This window comes from Vombatus ursinus, unplaced genomic scaffold (genome assembly GCF_900497805.2).
Source record: "Vombatus ursinus unplaced genomic scaffold, bare-nosed wombat genome assembly UNPS02014780.1, whole genome shotgun sequence".
In the NCBI taxonomy this organism is placed as follows: domain Eukaryota; kingdom Metazoa; phylum Chordata; class Mammalia; order Diprotodontia; family Vombatidae; genus Vombatus; species Vombatus ursinus.
In genome coordinates this window covers 131,797-154,566 of record NW_020954558.1, presented here as the reverse complement: position 1 = coordinate 154,566, position 22,770 = coordinate 131,797, and the positions used below count along the sequence as shown (strand labels likewise).

General features: G+C 36.7%; 1 protein-coding gene across 1 annotated transcript; it reads right to left on the bottom strand.

Annotated features, from left to right (window-relative positions):
* Positions 1 to 17,045: 17,045 nt before the first annotated feature.
* LOC114046025 (olfactory receptor 51F1-like) lies at positions 17,046 to 17,990 on the bottom strand. Its single transcript, XM_027866244.1, has one exon. The coding sequence runs from the start codon at positions 17,988 to 17,990 to the stop codon at positions 17,046 to 17,048; it is 945 nt and encodes a 314-aa protein (XP_027722045.1).
* Between the last annotated feature and the right edge of the window lie 4,780 nt (positions 17,991 to 22,770).

Here is a 22,770-nt window from a genome sequence, read left to right as displayed (position 1 = left end):
CATGGCTTATGGAGTACCACTTAAACTTGTATAGCTCAGACTTTGCAAAAAAAAAAACAACAACAACAAAATTTCGTCTGTTTGTACAAAAGTAGTAGATGGGATTTTGATTTCAGAAAACTTCTCCTAAATGAATATATACTCTCATCTCTAAAAATTGTGCCATCCTTCAACGCCTAGCAGTTGCTCATTAAGTGTTTGCTGAAATAGCAACTAATTGAATGAGTAAATGATAACTTAAAGGAAACATTTTGCACCAGTAGCATGACTGCTGGGGGTGATGTTTGTAGCAGAAATGATTATCTACACTGTGCTTTCCACGTTCTCTTTTTAGAATTCCTATGAAGAAAGAAAAAAAATGTGTCATTGTAATCATCATATCAAAAGAGTAACAGTAACATTTACATAGAGATCTATACATAATGTATAATTTTAATATCATAACAAACATGAGAGCTCCTATGGTTATGGAACCAAGTAAAATGGCCTAGATCGAGAGAGTGAGTGATGATAAAATGAAAAGTCAAAACTGCCAAGCCTCCCCCAAAACATATACAACAATGACATAAAATACACCAAACCAAATTCTGAGCAGGAAAGCCAATTAAAAGTCACAGCAAGTCATTTTTTTCAGCCCAGAAAGAAAGAAAAAGAGGTTTCAGACACTGAGGTTGGAGCTAGTCAGGAGTGCACAGTGTGGCACAAGTGGAACTAGTGGTAATGGCAGCACCTGACTTTGCCAGCAACAGTAGTGGTGGGGAACGACTCAATGCTCAGGGGTGGAGACAATACTGAATGCTGCAGCAGAAAGAGATCCTAGGGAATCCTGTGCTACCACTGTATGAAGGATCACATGCCATTTGGTAGCTCTGATACCAAGCATTCAAACTAAATGCTTATCAAAGCATATTATTTTTTCGCTTTATTTTTTTCATAATTTTTGTGTTTCTACTTTCACATGACTGATATGGAAATGTGTATTACATGATTGTACATATATAACACATCAAATTACTTACCATTTTAGAAAGGGGAAAGGTGAGTGAAGGAGGGAGAAAATTAGGAACCCAAAACTTTAAAAAATGTTAAAAATTGTCTTTGCATGTAATTAGAAAAATATTATTTAAAAAAGGACATATTATTAAGGCAGTTAGAAGGTGCCTACTTAGAGAGCATGGATGTGACTCTATTATGTTGAAATGATCTCAAGGAAGAATGGAAAGGTAAGAAAGAGAGATGCCTAGGGAGAAAGGGGAAGGGAGAGAAAGAATGAAGAAAATCTCACCTAAAGGTGGGGTGCAAAGAAGAGTTTATACAATCAAGGGGAAAAGAAAGAGGAAAGAGGGAAATGCTTAAACTTCGCTCTTGTCTGAACTGGTTCAAGGAAGGAAGAATATGTCTCTGTGTGTGTAATTGGGCACAAAAATTCATCTTACACAACAGAGAAGTAGGAGAGAATGGGGACAAGGAAATAGGGGAAGAGCAAGAGGGAGATTAAAGGAGACAGTGATCAAAAGCAAAACAAAGTCATGAGGAAGGAACAGGGTTAAAAAAAGGAGTTGAATAAGTACAAAATAATAGAATGGGGGGCAATACACATTTAGCCATCATAACTGCAAATGTGAGTGGGATGAAATCACTTGTAAAGGGGCAGCTAGGTGGTGCAGTGGATAAAGCACCAGCCCTGGAGTCAGGAGGACCTGAGTTCAAATCCAGCCTCAGACACATGACACTCACTAGCTGTGTAGCTCTGGGCAAGTCACTTAACCCCAATTGCCCTCATCAAAACCAAATACAAACAAACACAAAAAAAAACACACAAAAAACAAAGAAATCACGTGTAAAATAGAAGAATACAGCATAATGGATTAGAAGCTAGAATCCAACAATATAATGTTTACAAGAGACATATTTGAAACATAAAGATGTACATGAAGTTAAAATAAAGGACCACAGTAGGATATACTATGTTTTAGCTGAAATTAAAAGGACAGAAGTACTACTCATAATCTCAGACAATACAAAAGCCAAAATAGACCCAATTGAAAGAGATAATCAGGGAAATAAATGATACCATAGACATTGAATTAATATCACCACTGAATATATGTGCACCAAAATGGCATAGCATCCCACTTCCCCAATTACATGTAAAAACAATTTTACATTCATTTCAATTTTTTTAAGTTCCAAATTATCTCTTTTTTACTCATCCTTCCCATCCCCCACTTAATTGAGAAAACAAGCAATTTGATATAGGTTAAACATGTGCAGTCATGAAAAACATACTTCCATGTTAGTCATGTTGTAAATGAAAACACAGACAAAAAAAGCTTTTGCGCCTCTTTTACCATTTGGTCTATTCTGTTTTTTAAGCTGTTATTTTCTTTAGCAATTTTTGTGACTTCTTTGCCAAGTTATTGACTCCTTTTTCATGATTTTCTTATGTCACTCTCATTCCTCTTCCCAGCTATTCCTCTTCCTCTTACTTGATTTTTAAAATCCTTTTTGAGCTCTCCCATGGGCTGGGACCAATTCATATTTTTCTTTGAGGCTTTGGATGTTTCAGTTTCAACTTTGTTGTCTTCTGAGTTTATTTTGATCTTTCCTGTCACCATAGTAACTTTCTTTAGTCAGGAATTTTTCTGCTGTTTACTCATTTTTGCAGCTTTTTTTTTTTTACTTTTAACTCTATAGTAAAGTGGGGTTCTACTTTCAGAGTGGAGAGAGCACTGTCCCAAAATTCAGTTTTTGTGTAACTGTTTTGGAGATAATACTAGGGACATGTAAGTTTTCTTTCATACCTCTTCTGAAGTGGTATGATTTAGGGAGAGGTATGTTTGCTACTCTCCTGGTCTCTGCTCTGGCCTGCAAGTGATCACAAGCACTCTTTTCCACTATGGAACTGTAACCAGTGTCCAACTCCCCTGCAGCCACGAGTTCTGGTGTGCTAGTTCTTTTCCTTAATCTGGAATTGACACCCAGGACTGTGACCCAGATCTGAGTATGGGCAATGCTTGCAGTGCCATACAAGCGACTCCTATAATCTCCTTCTGACTAGTTGTCTGATCCCTGTTACCATCTGTGGGCTGAGAGGTCTGGAAACCACCACTGCTGCAAATGATTCAATCACCCCAAAGACTACCACTGGTTGTCTGGGATGTCCTGTACTGGACTGCACTCCACTGTCACCATGGTGCAACCTTTCCTTCTGATCTTCTAAATTGTCTTGGGCTGAAAAATTGTTTCATCCTATCATTTTTATAGATTTTGCCTCTCCAGAATTTGTTTGGGAGCATTATTTAAAGTTATTTGGAAGGGTTTGGGGGAGTGCTTAGGAGAGTCCCTGCTTTTTCTCTGCCATTGTGGCTCCACACCTAGCATCTCAACTCTTGAAGGAAACATTAAATAAGTTGCATGAGGAAATAGGCAGTAAACTTATACTACCAGAGGACCTCAATTTATTGCTCTCAGACATAGATAAATCTAACTATAAAGCGAACAAGAAAGAAGTGGAGATAAATTGTATTTTAGAATACTTAAAAATGACAGACTTCTGGAGGATACTGAATGGAAATAGAAAGGCATATACCTATATCTCAACTATGCATGGTACATTCAGTAAAACTGATCATGTATTAGGACATAAAAATCTCAAACAAATTCAGAATACAAAAATATAAAATGCACCTTTTTGAGATCATAATGTAGTATAAATTGTATTCAATAAAGGGCTTTTGAAACATAGAATAAAAAATAATTAGAAGCTAATAATCTAATTCTAAAGAAGATCTGTGTCAAAGAATAAATCATAGAAATAACTAATATTGTCATTAAAGACAATGACAACAATAAGACAACAGACCAAAAACAACAGGATGCAGCCAAAACAGTACTTAGGGAAAATTTTATGTCTCTGAATATGTACATCAATAAAGTAGAAAAAGAACAGATCAATTAATTGGGTATGCAACCAAAAATAAAAAAAAAAGTTAAATATTTCCAACACTGAATTCCTTAAAATCAAAGGATTGATTTATAAAATTAAAAGCAAACAAATCATTGTACTAATAAATAAAATTAAAAGCTATTTTTGTGAAAAACCTCAAAATAAGGCATTGACTAAGTTGATTTAAAAAAATAAGGAGAAAACCAAATTATCAGTACTAAAAATGAAAAGAGTAAATGCATAACTAATGAAGATGAAATTAAAGCAATCATTAGCTATTTGCCCCCAACTACATGCCAATAAATCTAACAATCTAAATGAAATAGATGAATATCCCCCCCAAAAAATGATGATTAACAGAAGAAAACATAGAATATTGAAATAGCCATATCTTAGAAAAAGAAATTGAACAAATCATAAATCAGTTCCCTGAGTGGGAAACAAACAGGGCTAGATGGATTTATAAGTGAATTCTACCAAATATTTAAATAATAATAATGTTAATACTATAAAAAATGCTTGAAAAATAGGTCAAGAAAGAGTCCTACCAAAATCATTTTATGAAATAAATATGGTTTTGACACCTAAATCAAAGGGAGCAAAAAGAGAGAAAAAAACTATAGACCAATTTCCCTAATAAATATTATACAAAAAAATTTAAATTAAATACTAGCAAGGAAATTGCAACAGTATATCACAGAGATTATACACTATGACCAGACTGAATTCCTACCAAGAATTCAGAGTTGAACACACACACACACACACACACACACTTGTGTGTATCTATGTGTATATGTGTATATAACTTATAAGCATAACTTACTGTATCAAAAACAAAAACAAAAAATAATATGATCATTTTGAGATGCAGAAAAAGCATTTTATATAATACAACACCCATTCTTACTAAAAACACTTGAAAATATAGCAATAAATGTAATCATTTCTTAAAATAATAAGTAAGCTATATTGGAAATATAGCAATTCTAGGAAGAGAGCGTATTGAGATGAAAGGAGATAACAAAAAAAGAACTTTCTAAGAAACAAACATTCTAAAGTGTTAGCAGGGGGATGAGATGCCAGCAAAGGAGACAGAGAAGGAAAGGTTATAGTATCAGAAAAACAAAGAGAACATAGTGTCCCTTGAAGACAAGAAAGAACAAGATATCAACAAATATCCCCTTGGAATTTTTTAATAAATAGGTTGGATCCTCAGAAAGATTTTGTGCTGTCCAAGAGATGTTGATTTCTATGCACAGTTGCTAGTCACACAGGAATGGGCTAAAGCAGGAAAGATAAATAATGGCGACTCCCTAATAAATGCTATTGGAGTATCTGTAGGTCAACCAGACAACAAGACAAAAGTGTTCTGACTTTGTGAAATCACAAACTCACAACCTTAGCAACAGAATTAACTTCAGCAATTACTCAACTTAACATGTGCCTAAATACAGACGGATTCTACATTATCCCAAACAAGCTAATATCCAACTTTGGCTTAAAATCTCCATTGACAGGAAACCTCTCCTTTGGGGCATTTCTTATTTAAGAATTGAATCACTAATTAAGAATTTGACTGAGAATACTTTTTTTCTTGCACCTTGACATAAAATATAGGATTTAGGGGCTCTTGAGTGAAGATATAGTGCACCTAATTAGAGCAGTTTAAAATGTAATTTTCAAGACTCCCCCAAATTGAATTAAGAATGTTTTAGCCTAAAAAGAGAGGAACAAGGGGCAGCTGGGTGGGACAATGGATAGAGCACTGGCCCTGAAGTCAGGAGGATCTGAGTCAAATCTGGCCTCAGACCAAACACTTAACACTTACTAGCTATGTGACCCTGGGCAAGTCACTTAACCCCAATTGCTTAAAAATTAAAAAGAGGGAGGAATAGGATAAAAGTGCTCAAATTTATCTACCAGTCTAGATAGCATAGAGGAGAGCTGGCATCAAAAAGTAAAAATAATACTATGAAAGATAAGTTTATTCTCAGTGGGTAATAAAATAATAATCATCCACAGTCATGTAACCTATCTGTTAAGGATTTGCCCTTATTTCCATCCATGGAATATCCTTTAATGATTTCAACATGCATATCTAAAACACTGAAGGTATTTTAAGAGATACAACATGATGACACTTAGACCCTTCTCCCCTACACCTCAACATCATCCTGAGGATGAAACATGTACACTCATGAAACATGAAACAATACAGGTAGCATAAGATTCTATGTAATAAGATCTTAATTTTAAAAAATATTGAGAGTATACATTTACAAATATATAGTCAAGGTCTGTCCCTTACTAGGATCAAGTAGAAGGAAGAAATCCAGTTGTTACTAGTGAAGAAAGAACTATCTAGAAGAAAGAAGAAATAGATTATTTAGTCCTGGGAATCATAAATCTCAGTTTTTATGTTGAGATAAGGCTGAATGAAGAAACTATCACTGGGATGTGATTCTCCCCAGAGCAATGGCCAGTGCAAGGGAGGTGTAATATCCAACTCTCTCTGGGGATGTTTTGACTTTTAGCATAGAGAGTGGAATATAATAATTTCACAGAGGAAGTAGTATGCCAGCTCCCAGTGAGCAAAGTTTCAGAGTGATTTAGAGTCAAAATCAAAGGGGAAAAAAACAACTAATATTTCATGAGACTTTTGGATAAATTAAGTCCCATAAACTTATCTTTAATGTCATTTCTATACATAGAACAAAAATGGGAAATCCCCAAAGAGTAAGGAGATTATAAGACAGCATGTAACTGTTCTTGAGTCTAGAGAAGACAAAAATGAGAGATTTCCAGTTCTTCAAATATTAACAGAGCAGTAATATGGAAGATGGACTTGATGGCTTTGCTTGACCCCAAGATAACTGGAAGGAATAGGAGGTAGAGAGAGTTGTAGGGGGAATGGAGATAGAGAAAGGCAAAGATGATTGTGATATAAAACACAGACTTCCCCAAAATCATATCTTTCCAAAAGTTGAGTGTGCTGTTCAAAAGACAGTATGTTGTTCAGGGGACGTCAAGCAAAATATGGGTTATTTCTTGGCTGTGCTGTAGTGGAAATACTTGTTTAACACTGGACAGGTCTAAATGACCTTTGTTTCTCTTTCCTCCTCTAAAGGTCTGTGATTCTCTGACCAGGGTGACATATAATGGGACAAACCAGTGCTTAGAATATTCATATCAAACAGACATGGATTTTTATGGCCTACAAACCTTTATACTTTTTCATTTCTTAAACTAGCATCATATTTTTAATTCTGTGCCCCAAGACTCAATGTATTGGTGAGTCTAATTTGTCATTCTTTTTTCCAATTTTTCATAGAATGTCTCTACTCCTTTATCTTCTGTAACAAATATCAACTCATAAACTGTAGTTTTCATCATGATGTTCTTATAGACACTGCAAGGAAAGATGCCCAAATACCCAATTAAAAATCATATTATTTGTTTCCTTCGCTTCTAGCAGCAATCTCTTCTTTGATCATTGGACAAATATTTCACATTGATTATTAAATAGTAAATTAATATTTGAAGATGTTATAGAAACTATATAGTTAATAGCTGCTTCTGACACCTCCCTCCGTTTTTTTTTCAATATTTCTGTCACATTCACTGGCAAATAGGAAGAGGTCTTCACAGACCTACAAGTTTTTGAGTCACCATGGACAAAGTATTCATGACCTAGATGCTGACTTCTGTGGTAATAAGCCTCCTTGCATATTTAAGTAGAGTGATTCTCAGATATCACACATAGGCTACTAGCTGCAATATTTTCCAGCTATGCTAAAGATAATCTGCTAAAGCTTATACTCCTCCATGACATCAAGAAGCCATGGTAACTAAAACACCACAATGAGGAATGGCAATAAGATTGTGGCAGGTGGAAATCTCAGCAAGTATGAAAATACTTCTACTTCTGTATGAGATTCTCAGGATAAGACATATCTACTTAATGCTAGTGCCCTCCTTTCTTTGATTAATCGTTAATGCTGAGCATGTTACCTGACACATACTAAGCACTTGATAAACATTTATTGCCTGACTGATTATATAGACACCCATAATAGAATAATGCCCCTCATGCCACAAATTGACACTCTTAGATCATAGTTCATAGAATGCTAGCACACAGCATTTCAGACATGGAAGGAACCTTATAAGACATATAATCCAAACTTTAGTTTACATAGAAGACAAACTGAAGCCCTATGACAGGAAATGACTTGACTTGACTCCCACAATAAGTTAACGGCAAATCCAGGACTAATTTATGTTGTTCTTCAGTTCAATGTGAGTGATGTTGGAGGTGAGGAACACAACAAGTAATATGTATTATGATAGTTCTTTCTGATTCCATATATTCTCTTCTTTTTATGTTATTTTACTAATCATTCTGTATCCGAGCCTCTTTAGATTTGAACTAGGCAGCTAGGTGGTGCAGTGAATAGAATGTCAGGCCTGAAGTCAAGAAGACTCATTTTCCTGGCCTTAGAAACTTACTAGCTATGTAACCCTGGTCAAGTAATTTAACCCTATTTGTCTCAGTTTTTCATGTGCAAAATGAGCTGTAGAAGGAAATAGCAAACCACTGCAGTATCTTTGCTAAGAAAACATCAAATAGGGTCATGACGAGTTGAACATGACTGAAATGATTGAACAACAACAGAAGTTCCAAACTTTGGTGATGTTTTCCTGGGAAATCTTCTGCACTGCTTCTTATTTCAGGAATTTCCAGCTTTGACCTTTGAACTTAACAATTATATCCTAACAAAAATATATAAATTTGGACTTCACTTATGTAGGTTGTTCATTTGATACCTGAAAGGAGAATTATATTTGTACCTGGACTTGTTAACTCTCTCTTAACTGTCAGTCATCTTAGTAGGACATTCACCTACCCTTACACATACCTGCCACAAGCTCTTTCACTACATTGTCCAAAATATGGGACATAGGTCCCTTTTCCACCTGCTACTTTCTTAATGGAAGGTCAAGTTTTTATGTTATTAATTACCTACCAAGGAAAAGAAATAGAAGATATGTCATCTGGTGTTGCTCCAGGTGAGCCTCTGGTCCATTAGTTTCTCTTTAGTTCATAGGATAGTTTGATTAGTAAGATAAAATATTCCAGCAAGTCACCTACATTGCAAACACCTAGACTGTCCCCTTCCTTTACCATGTGTTGTCATTATGAATTAACAATCACTAGGTGGGTCTGAAATTAACCCACAGATGAAAAGAAGTATTTCTCCAAGTATGAAAATATAAAACATGCTACTTACATATGCCTTATAAGCCTCTGAATGATTTAGACACTCCTCTCTGAGTATATAGTCCAAACATGAGAAAAAATTAGATGCCTCTGAAAGGAAGCATGTACCTTGAGAGATATCAAAATTTGTGGGATACAACCGAAGCAGTGCTTGGGGAAAAATTTATATCTCTAAATGTGTGCACCCCACCTGATATGAAGAAAAGCAAAATGATATCAATTACACCTGTGAAATTATGCAAAACATATTTCCATATTAGACACATCACAAAAAAAGCAAGAAAAAGAGAAAATTATACTTCAATTTGTACTTAGAATTAATCAGTTATCTCTGGAGATGAATCCATTTTTTTTAGCATGAGTGCTTTGAAATAGACTTTGATCATTGTATGGAAAAGAGTTGTTAAGTCTTTCGCAATTGTTCAGCTACTGTGTACAATTATCTCCTAGTTTTCACTTCACTTTACACCAGTTAATATAGGTCTTGCCATGTTACTTTTTTCTGAAAGCACCACCTCATCATTTATTGTAACACAATAGTACTCCTTCATAAGCATATGCCACACTTCTTCAGTCATTCCTCAAATGATAAACACCTCCTCATTTCCCATTTATTTCCTAACATAAAAATTGCTGCTATGAATATTTTGGACATATAGATCTTTTTTTCCTTTTTATTCAATCTCTTTGGCTATAGATGCAGTAGTGGTATTGCTGGGCTAAATGGTACATATAATTTTATAGCCCTTTGGACATAGTTCCAAATAGTTCTCCAGAAAAGTTGGTTGTTGTTGCTGTTGTTAAGTCACTTCAGCCATGTCTTACTCTCCACGACCCCATTTGGGGTTTTCTTTGCAAAGGTACTGGAGTGGTTTGACATTTCCTTCTCCAGCTCATTTTTACAGATGAGGAAACTGAGACAAAAATAACTTGCCTGGGGTCACACAGATAATAAATGTTTGAGGTTGGATTTGAACTCAGGAGTAAGAGTCCTTTTTACTTCAGATCTAGTAGTCTGTCCACTGTTCTACCTAACTGCCCTAGACAAGTTCAGAGCTCCAACAATTTATTGGTGTACCTATTTTCCCTATCCCTTAAAGAATTTTTCCTTTCTGATAACTGCAATGTGTTGTTTTAATTTGCATTTCTCTAATCATCAGTGATTTAGAGCATTTTTTCATATGACTATAGATACCTTTGATTTCTTCTTCTGAAAACTACCTGTTCATGGGGGCAGCTAGGTGGCACAGTGGATAGAGCTTTGGCCTTGGAGTCAGGAGGACCTAAGTTCAAATCCAGCCTCAGACATTTGTCACTTAGTATCTGTGTGACTGTGGGCAAGTCATTTAACCCCCTATTGTCTCATCAAAAAAATAAAAAAGCAAAAACAAACTATCTGTTCATATCCTTTGACCATTTATCAATTCATGATTTACTCTTATTTTTATAAATTTGACTCAATTCCCTATAAATTTGAAAAATGAGGCTTTTATCAGAGAAATGCTGTTAATTGCTTTAAACTACTTCATGGTCTAATATCTTTTAGCAAAATGTAATTTCCCTGATTATCTATTTTAATTAAGTCTATCTTTTGCTTTGTCTGAAACCCATTATTGGTTTTCCTACATTTCTTACTTCAGCCTGAGCGTAATAGATTCTGCTCCAGTCCTTTATTTTAGCTCTGTGTGTGTCTTTCTGCTTCAAGTGTGTCTCTTATAAACAACATATTGTTGGATTCTGGTTTGTTTTTTCAGAATTTGAAGTCATCTGGACTGACATTCCAAATGGTGATGAACATGAGATAGAGATTTCCCTTTCAACATTTTCTGGTTCCTTTCTGCCTGGACTAAGTATTTCATCTAGTAGCAACAGTGAAGATGAAGATGTAGAGTTTCATGATGGGATGGAAAAGAGATCATTTTATGAAGGATATTTGCAGAGCATATTTCTACAGCCAATGCAGGGGATAGGACTCTGGACTAAATAAGAGCTATCCATATTTGTATTATGTCAGAAGGGATTCTGAATTCCCTATGGAAGACACGAAATTCAACAGACTTCAGGAGTTAGTGGAGGATAGAAGGACCTGGTGTGCTATGGTCCATGAGGTCACAAATTGTTGAACATGACTATATAAATGAACAACAAGAAAAAATATATATGTGTGTATATCTATATCTATCTATATATATGTATGTATCTTTCACAACAAGATGAATAATTGGTTTCAGGCATTTCAGTCAAAAATATTTATTAAGCTTACTAGGTGTAAAGCTCTGAGCTGAGTGCTAGGGATATATATATACATACATATATACATATGTACTTATAGTACCTAAAGAGTTCATAATCTAATGAAGGGGACAACAAACAAATTTGTACAAACAAAGTACATACAGAATAAATAAGAAATAAGTAAGAGGATAAAGGAATCAAAAAACGAGGGATTAGGAAAGTCTTTCTGTGGAACAAAGGTGTCACACATGGCCAGAGGGCCAAATATGGCCCAAAATATACCCCAGTGGGGACTGAAACAGATTAAAATGCAATTGGAAAATATTTAACAAAATAAAAATATGATAAAACAGATAATAATTTATTGTTTTCTAAGTCTATATAGGACTCTCAGGAATCCTTAATCATGGTTTTATGGCCCCAGTTACTGTTTGAGTTACTTCCACTGTAGATGTGATTTTAGTTGGGATTTAAAGGAAGCTAGAGAAATCAGTAAGCAGAAATGAAAAGGGAGAGCATTCCAGGCATTGGAGCAGTCAGAGAAAATGCCTGAAGCTGAGAGATGGAGGGTCTTGTTTGTGGAGTGGCAAGGAGCCCAGTGTCATTGGATGTATGAGTATATGACAAGGAGTAAGATGAAAGAATATTGGAAGGGTAAGGGGCTAGTTTAAGAAGGGCTTTGAATGCCAAACAGAGGATTCTGTATTTTACCCTGGAGAAGATAGAGTCACTGAGATTTATAGAGTGGGAGCGTGTGTGTGTGTGTGTGTGTGTGTGTGTGTGTGTGTGAGAGAGAGAGAGACAGAGACAGACAGACAGACATAGATAGACATAGACAGACAAAGACAGACAGAGAGATGGTCACATGCAATTAAGGAAAGTTACTTTGGTGGCTGAATAGAACATATATTAGAAAAGCAAGAGAGCTGAGGCCAGCAGACCCACCAGCAGGCTATTGGAATAATTCTGTCATGAGGTAATGAGGTCCTGCAAGAAAATGGTGGCAGTCTCAGAGAAGAGAATATAGAGTATATAGAATAGAGGACATATAGGAGATATGCTGCATAGGTGAAATCAATGGTATGGCAGGTGTGAAAAAGTGAGGATTTGAGGATGACATATAACGAGAGGTTGGTGTTATCCTCTGCAGTAATAAGGAAAGTAGGAGATGGAGAAGGTTTACGGAGAAAGAAAATGACACATTGACATGTTGAGTTTAGAATGTATACTGGACATCCAGTTTGAGATTAGAGGCAATTGGAGATGTGAAATCAGAGGTCAGCAGAGAGATTAGGGCAGGATAGATTGATTTCAGAATCATCAGCATGGAGATGGTAACTAAATCCTTGGGAACTGATGAAATCACCACATGAAGTATTAGAGGGAGAAGAGAGGAGGGCCCAGAACAGAGCCTTGTTGGACACCAATGGTTGGTGGGCATTTCTGGATAAGGTTTCAGTGAAGGAAACAGAGATGGAGCGGTTGAATAGATAAGAGGAAAACCAGGGGACAATGTTTTCCTGAAAACCTAGAGAGAAGTGAGTATCAGGAGAAGAGGGTTATCAGTGGTGTCAGAGGTTGCAGAGAGATCAAGGAGAATTAGAATTGAGAAAAGGTCATTGGATCTGGTAAGCAAATCTGAGGTTTTGGAAGAGATCCCACCTCTAGTCTATTCAAAGTATGAGCAGAATACAGGCAATGTTCTAAAGCTCAGTACCTAACAATGATTAACTTATGCCTATTGTGTTCAGGGTCACATAGATAGTGAGCTTTAGAGATGATTTATAAAGATAAGGAAGAATTTAATTTTTATAGGGCTTTATTCAAATTCCTCCTTGCCAGTGAGATACCTATATGACAATGAAATGAGAAGATATTAAAATGAATGTTATACACGCACTTGAGGGAAGAACTATTATTTTCCCATTCTTGTGCTAAGCCTGTGAACTTTTATTAGAAGAATTGCAATTTGTATAAGACTATACATGTCCATTGCTTAGCTTAAATATGTTAGTGGATTGGAGAGAATATCTCATAATGAAAAATTAATGGATAGTATTGCTGTTGTACATCTTTCATTTTTGAAGATGACCAATAAATCACAGAGTGATGTCTGGACTTGAGCATGAATTGGATTTGAATGAGGCAGAGTTGCACAGTGTCCAGACTCACTTTTTCTTCCAGAGTCATCAAAGTCCAGTGGCAAAACAAAAATCAAAATGAAAGATGATGTCTGGGATGCAGGGGATGACCTTGGTATCATAAATGCCTAATCAAGCTCTAAGTAGTCTACCATACCTACTTCAACCACCTTCATGGCTATCGGAACAAATTGTTCTCATCCTCCCATTCCACCAGGGGACATCTTTACATGCTTGGGTTAGAAATTCTTCTAACTTGCCAATGGGTTTGAGGTCTGTTGGTTATCTTCAACCTGGTTTACCCCATCTGCACAGGTGGTTTTATCAGAGTGTGACTGCTGCATATGCTACAGCTTCTTGTAGTCACAGATGAGAGTTGGGTGACATGTGGATACCAAAGGTAAATGAATAGCCCTAAAAAAAGCTAATTACTATTCTCGGTAATCCAATGATCCAAGACAACTCTGAAGAACTTATGATGAAAAATGCTATCCATCACCAGAGAAAAAAAATTTATGAAGTCCGAATATAGATAGAAGCATACCTTTTTTTTACTTCATTTTTCTTGAGTTTTTATTGTGGTCTATGTTTTCTTTTACAACATGGCTAATATGGAAATATGTTTTGCATGACTATACATGTATAACCTATATCAAATTGCTTGCCTTCTCAATGAGGGGAGTGGGGAAGGAGGGTGAGAATTTGGAACTTAATCTTAAAAATGAATGTTCAAAATAGTTTTTACATGTAATTGGGGAAAATAAAATACTAAATTTTTAAAAATCAAGAAAGCAAAGGGCTAATCAAGACCTCACACAAGAGTTGCTAGTCCTCCTTGAAACCCCTTACACCCCAATTGGTATCTCTATACTACTGGAGCTAGATATATCAGAGAACCAATCCAGTAGCTACAGGTAGACTGAGTGACTAACTTATGCTACAGACATGATACCAATGACAGAATTACGATACAGAGAAGTGTCAGTGATTCCTAGAAAACCTAAGATAACTTGTTCACACAATTTATTCCTGTAAAGATACAGTATCATGAACTCACACACAGTATTTTAATGTTCATAGATTCTGAATGATCAGTTTGTTGGAACTGATAAAACTACTTGACTTTCTTATGTACTTCTCAAAAGGAAGAAGTCTGTTCTGTTTGGGGAAGTTTTTAAAGATGGCTGTGATTTGAAGGTGCAGACTACATTGAGCTTGTAGACCACATTAATCTTAGGAAAGCAGTCAAAGTTCTACATGGGATGATAATGATGATGATGATGATGATGATGGTGGTGATGGTGGTGATGGTGATGCTCTATTGACTGTGCTACCTAGCTGCCCCCTCAACAAGTTAATTTTAAAGCTGTCCTGCGTGTCTTTATTTTTCTTCCAATCTTCTGTTCTCTTGCATGTGTTTTTCTTAATGTTTCAGTAACCTCTTCTTTTTACCTCCCATTTTTACATGATTATTATACACTACTGTCTTCCTCCCTCAAGATTCCTCTTTTCTGAATTTAAAAAGAAAAAAATAAATTAAAAATCTTCCTTTTGATAAATCAGCATGGTCATAAAAAACAAATTCACACAATGGCCATGTCTGAAAATGTGTGTCTTTTCTTCAGCTTTGAGCCATTGCTTCTCTATCAGAAATTAGCTTGTATGCTTCATTGTTAGTTCCATGATCAGTCTTTTACTTTATCAGAATTCTTGAGTCTTTCAATGTCATTCTTCTTTATATCACATTAAAATTTAACAATCAATTCTTTCAAACTGGTTCAGATAGATCCAGCACACCTCTGGTTACTTCCCTCCTCCAAAAAAAATTGCTATGTGAGATATAAGCAGAAAAATGCACTTTTGATTGGGAGCATAAGTAAATTCTCCTGAAAAGAGAAAGTATTTGAGTTGGGCTTTAATGGATGGCTGGTAGTAATAACAATAATGTATTTGTTTAACACTTTAAGGATTGCAAAGCACCTTGCACATCACAATCCAGTTAAATATAAGAAGTTAGGAATTCAACACATGAAGAGAGAATGATAATATACTTCGTGAATAGGAAATGATGTGGGTAAAAGTATGAAACTGTGAAAATGCAATCCCTGCTTGGGATTCAGGGAATTGTCCAGTTTGGCTGAAGTGTAGAAATGTAAAGGTAAGAGACATGAGATAAGGCTGAAAATGTAAGGCAGTGCTAGGTGGTCAAAGGTCTGAATGCTAAGCAGAAGAATTTGAGTTTTCTGTGTTGGGCAACAGGGAAAAAGTAAAGATTTTTGAGCAAGGGGGCAATATCACCTGGGGATATACAGGAGGAGAAAAGAGTCTATTATGGTAGGTAATGAGTGCCCCTATTAAGATAATAATAATAATTAGAAATGAGAGGAAAGGGCAGATGTGAGAAATGTTGCAAAGCTGGCATTAGTAGGATCTTATACCATAAGTAATAAGAGAGAGGAAAAAATAAAAGACAACGTCCAGGTTACAAACATGTGAGACAAGGTACATATATAGAAAGAGTGAAATCAGAATGAGGATACACATTTGAACAATATTTGCAGAATCTATGTGAAATCCTTTCAGTGAGGAACATTTCTGGCCACTTGATAAAAATGTTTGAGGAAGGGGAAGGAGAGACGAGCAGCTCCAAGTCTTCACTGGGGAAAAACAAAACAAAACAAAACAAAACAATTTACTCCAAATAATTCCTAAGCTGGGGATTTGCTGCCTTTGGGGTCTCAATTTTTTTTATAGTATGGATAAGTCCTCAGTGATCTAACACTAACATTAATGGAGTTATAGGGTGTCTAGCCCCTTCTTTTATGGGGGGGGGATGAGATGACTTGGAACATGGCAACCAATTCTGCCATTGTACCCACAAGCTGCTTGTCTGCAGAGTCATAAGTAGTGCGATGATTATTTTCAGTTTAGCTGTAGGAAAATCACTTCTAGCCCTTCCCATTCAATCAATAGGGACTAATTGTTGAGTATTTGGATATAATAAAAGAGCAGTAAATATAGTACTGTTAGGGAGGAGTGAGACTTCTGGGTGGCAGTGAGAGTTTGGCAGCCCAGCAAACAACCAGGAACATCAAAATAGAAATTAAGTGGAGAATACAATGAAGAGAAAAGGGATCATAGCAGGTGGAAAAATAACTAAAAGGTACTGGAAAATTATCAGATTATATATATATATAGAAGGAGAAGGGATCTTAGAAGTCATGTAGTCTACTCTCTTCATTTTATAGCTAAAGAAACTGAGGCCCAGATAGATAAAGTTATCCATTTAAAATCTCATAGTTAATACATGACAGATCCAGAATTTGAATCCAGGACCTCTGACTCCCTTTCTACTACACCAAACTCCCTGACTATAGGTAGATGAAGAGTTCACATCTCCATACTGGGCACCCCACCCTCTGTACCCCTACCATGGTTACAGCCTTGACCCATTGGTTCGGAAAAGCTTGAGAATGGCCCTGTAGATCTGCTTGGTTTTCACACTGTAGATGATTGGATTAAGTACAGGAGGAAAGAGGAAGTGGAGATTTGACAACAGCACATGAATGTATGGAAGGGAATTGTGGCCAAACCTGTGCACAAGCGCCAGAATGATCCAAGGGATATAGAAGATAGCAACTGCACCTACATGGGAGACACAGGTGCTGAAGGCCTTGTGCCGCTCATCAGGAGATGCTATGCTGAGAATGGATTTGATAATCAGCACATAGGAGAGGATGATGCATGGAATGTCTATGCCTGAGGTCATAATGAAGGCAAGGAGGCCAACAATGCTGTTGATCTTGGTGCTTGTACAAGACTGTTTAATCACATCTGGGTGATAACAGTAGGAGTGTGAGAGAATATTGGTGCCACAGAATGACAGTCTCTTGAGGAGCAGGAGGAGGGGCATCAGATTGATTAACATCCTCACAAAAATCCCTAGCCCAGCTTTAGCAATTCTGGAGTTGGTTAAAATGGTGGCATATCTCAGGGGTTTGCATATGGCAACGAAGCGGTCAAAGGCCATGGCCAGAAGCACAGAAGACTCCATGAGGGTGAAGCCATGGAGGAAGAACAGCTGTACAATGCAGCCATTAAGACTGATCTTCCTGGCATTGAACCAAAGTACCCCAACTGTGGTGGGCAAGGAAGAAACTGTGATACCTAGATCAGTGGCTGACAGCATGGAGAGAAAGTAGTACATGGGCTCATGGAGGCTCTGCTCAGTGATCACCACATACATGATCATAGCATTCCCTAAGAGGGCCACAGCACAAAAGCAACAGTAAGGGATAGAGATCCAAATGTGAAAGACTTCAAGTCCTGGAACACCAGTCAAGAGGAAGGTAGGGGAAGTGATGTTACTCAGAGATGGCATGATGACCTGAAGACTCCACATTCACAGTCAGAAAGCTGTAATGATAAACAATAATAATTTCCCCTCAAATTTATGTGATTTCATTCCTCTCTTCAAAAAGTTTTAGTGGCTCTCTGTTGTCTCCAGGATAAAATATAATTTAAAGCTTTCCCACAATCTTTGTCCAGTATAGTTTTCCAGACTGATTTCACTTCTCATACATTTGACATTCCTGCCAAAATAATCTAGGCATCCAAGTAAAAGTGTGCGCGCGTGTGTGTGTGTGTGTGTGTGTGTTTTGGGGTGAGAAGGGGTGGGTTCCACTTTTACAGTCAGGAAAACTTAACTTCAAATCCTTACTCAAACCTTTACTTACTATGAGACACTAGGTAAGCCACTACAACTACACCTCTCTAGGCCTTAGTTTTGTCATCTTTCTTTTTTAGCTAGGCAGTGGGGTTAAGTGACTTCCCCAGGGTCACACAGCTAGTACGTGTTACGTTCCTGAGGCCGGATTTGAACTTAGGTCCTCCTGAATCCAGGGCCGGTGCTCTATCCACTGAGCCACCTAGCTGCCCCAAGTTTGTGATCTTTAAAGGAAGAGAGATGAACTTGATGGTTTCCAAGGTACCTTTCAGCTTTAAATCCTTGATCCCTTTTGCCATTCTCTATACACTGTATTTTATCTCTCATCTCTAAACCTTCATACAGACTGGACTCCATAGCTGCAACATTCTTCCTCCTCACTTCTGTTACATAGAATCCATACCTTCCTTCAAAGTATAGATGGGGTACTCCCTCCTAGGCATCTTCTAGATCCAACTAGTTGTTAGTACTATCCCTTGCCCTTCCAAGTATTTACTTGATACATATTTTGTATTTACCTATCTCTATATCATGTTCCGTGAGTAGAATATGCAGTCCTTAAAGATACTCTTGTCTTTTCCCCCTTTGTATCCCATTAGTGACAGTGCTCATCTCTTAGCAAGAAGCAATCAGGTAATAAACATCTATTAAGTGATTACTATGATCAAATGGGGGCAGCTAAGTGGTGCAGAGGGTAGAGTGCCAGACTGAAAGTCAGGAAGATGAGTCTTCCTGAATTCAAATCTGGCCTCAGATTCTTACTAGCTCTGTGACCCTGGGCAAGTCAAGGCACCTAAACTGGGTTAAATGATTGCCTAGGATCACACAGCTAGTAAGTTCCTTATCTGTAAAATGAACTGGAGAAGGAAAGGGCAAACCACTCCAGTAAATTTTCCAAGAAAACCCAAAGTTGGATCACAAAGAGTCAGCCACAACTAGAACAACTAAACAGCAAGTGATCAAGTGAGATAATTATGAAGTGAATTATAAACTATATAAAGGTTAGACATTATAGCAAGACATCTAAGTGGGGCCATGGATAGAATGATGAATCTGAAGTGAACAAGATCCGGGCTCAAATTCAGCCTTAGACATTGAATAGCTTTATGGTTATGGCAAGTTCATAAACAAGTCACTTTACCTATCTGGCCTTAGTTTCCTTATCTGAAAATAGTGTCATAATAGGACCCAACTCCCAGGAATGTTTTCAGAACAAAATGAGAAAAAAAAAGACATTTGTAAAGCACTTTACAAACTTTAAAGAGAATTTTATTAATGCTAATCTTTGTCGTTGATGTCTTTTTCTTACAAGCACTATACTTTGCACCTGGCGTATAATATAATCATTTATTCCTCAATAAGATCTTTTTGAATAGAATTGGTTAATTAATCATTATTGATTATGCACCTACTTCATGTCAGTGGCATTTTTGTCTGAATCATTAAGGTCCTTTGAACTCTTCAGTTAAGCTTTATATCCTGGGAGCCAGGTTCAGAAGAAATAATCTAACTTTTCTGTTATTTCTGCCTCGTGTCTCCTCCTGCTCCAATCCATGCTCCACACAGCTGCCAAAGTGATTTTTCTTAAGGGTAGATCTGACCATGTTAGTCTGCTGATGTTCTTATTTTTTCTAGGATAAAATATAAACTCCCTTGTTTGTCTTTCAAAGTTTTTTACTTCCTCTCCTGCACTTGAGGAGTCAGCTACCACCATGTGATGATCAGAACCAGGAAGTTCATGACAAACAGACTTCTTCAGCACAAACAGATGATTATTGATTTCCTTCATCCTGGTAAGATCACAGTGCCTAAGGTTGAAATTCAATAAAAACTAACCAAGATCTACAAGACAATTCGAAATGTCGTTTTTGTCTTTGGATTCAGAACTCATTTTGGTGGTGGCAAAACAACAGACTTTAGCATAATTTATGATTCCCTTGACCTCACAAGGAAAAATGAATCAAAGCTCAGACTTACAAGGTATGAGAAAGAAAAGACAAGAAAGCAGGGAAAGGTGCACAAGAAAAGAATGAAGAAAGTTATGGGTACAGCAAAGGTACATATTGGTGCTGGCAAAAAGAATGAATAAAAGGCACTATGGATGATTGTTTATCCATGAATGTTATAGGGGATTTTCAACAGAACATAAATAAAACTATCTAAAAACTTTAAAAAAAAATCTTTTACAATATGACCTCAATTTGTTTTTACAGGCTCATATAGATTACTAGATTATGGACTCCCAGAAGACAGAGATTTTTTATGCCTTCCTTTCAGCACTAAGCACTGTGCCCCTGGAACACAGCAGATGTTTAGGAAATGTTTATTGACTGAATGACTTCCTGCACTATTAAATCCAACCAGATTGTCATCTCTGATCTTTCCACATAGCACTACATCTTTCATCTCTATGCCTTAATGCTGACCATCCTCCAAGTCAGGATTGTTTTGCCTCACATGTGTCTCATAGAGTCTCTCTCTCTCTCTTCCTTCATGACTTAATTCAAGCACCACTTCTTACATAAAGCATTTTCTGACCCCTTGCAACTGCTGATAGCCTGCCTGTCTTTTATTTAGCTATTTTATATTTATTTTTATAGGGACAGCTGGGTGATTCAGTGGATAGAGCACTGGGCTTGGAATCAGGAATACTTATCTCCTTGAGTTCAAGTATGACCTCAGGCACTTACTAGCTGTGTGACCCTGATCAAGTCACTTAACCCTGTTTGCCTCTGTTTCCTCATCCAGAAAATGAGATGGAGAAGGAAATGACAAACCACTCTAATACCTTAGCTGAAAAACAAAATAAAACAAAACAAAGCAAAAAACAAAAAACAAAAACAAACAAACATAAAACAAATGGAATCACAAATACTTGCACATGACTCAACAAGAACATTTATTTTGTAATTATTCACCATATACTTGTATTTGTACACATTCTCTCTCTTTTTAGAATATAAGCTCCTTTAGAACATAGTTTGTATTGGTTTTTTTCTTTCAATCCCCAGCACCAATCACAGCACTTGACACATAGTGGGCTCTTCATAAATGCATATTTATTGATTCATTGCATCACTTATCTGGGTCCCATAGTACTTGTCACATGGATAGCTCTATTTCCTTTTATTGTTCATTACCCATTTTGTGCTATATCTTAACAGGAAGAATGCTACACTTGTGTAGCAAGACTTTAGATTATGTGTCAGGTAGGAGATAGTAAGGTTTAAAAAAATAAGTCATGGGTACACTTGTAGTCCAAGGCTAGAGGGGATATCTGGGTCAAAGTAAAGGTCAGAGTCATTATCTTCTGTCTTTCAATCCAGAGCTCTTTCCTTTAGGCCACATAATAGCATTAAATATTTGAATGAATAGTGAAAAATTGAGACAAGAATAGGAGTAGAGACTGGACCCATATTTATGTTGTTTTAGGGAGTTTCCAATGAGAAAACAAGGAAGCTTTTGTGTTTTATACAAATTGCTTGATATCATGTGGAATTCTGCCATCACTAAGCCCTCCCTAATCTTGTATTACTGTTGTTGGGGGACACTTCTGATTTTCTACCCACAGAGTATCTGGTAACTCCATGTTTTCAACTCAAGTAACTCAGGTGCTTATATATCATCACTCATGGAATTCGGTGATTCACTGTTCTTTTTTTATTCTCTTTCTCTTCAGAAAAATCTTGACCACAACTGACATAAAATATGCTGGCCTATTTTAGATTCTGAGAAGGAAAGGCCGGTAAAGGCTGTCCAGCAAATAGGGGCTCCCACTTCTTATAACATCTTATCTCACTCTCTCAATTCCTCTTTATTCAGCTTAGCTTCAGTTTTCTTCAACCACCTCGTTATACCCATATCTTTGTCCATCACACTTTCTTGTTCCTTTCCTTCACACAGTCCTCTCCCTTCATATCAGCTAATCTACTAACAACCCTCTCACATGACTTTCTTAGTTTTACATATTCATTCATGCTATTTCCTCAACCTTGAATTGTCTTCCTTCTGGCAGATAGACTATTAGCTATGCTTTTTCTGAGTGATTCTCACAACTCACAACCCACTGGGGATCAGTTACTATGGTAGCTCTCCCTCCCACCTTCTGCCTACTTTTTCAGTTTCCTTTTGTGTGTTGTCTTCTCCAATTGCATTGGAAGATCCTTGAGATTAAAGACTATCTTTCTCTTTTTCATATTTGTATCCCCAACACTTAGCACAGTGTCTGGCACATAGCAGATGCTAAATAAATGTTTATTGACTATTGACTCTTCCCAATGACTAAATGGCCTTTACATTTCCTTTCCTGTCTACATCTATGATTCTATGAATCTATGTTTTCTTATGTGTCTTCCAGCTCTCCATCTATGTTACATTAATCATAGGTCTTGCTACTCCCATAGTCATAGATTAATCATAGGTCTTGCTACTCCCA

Coding starts and splice junctions, on each gene's coding strand:
- LOC114046025 (XM_027866244.1), bottom strand. CDS start 17,990: ATGCCATCTCTGAGTAACATCACTTCCCCTACCTTCCTCTTGACTGGT.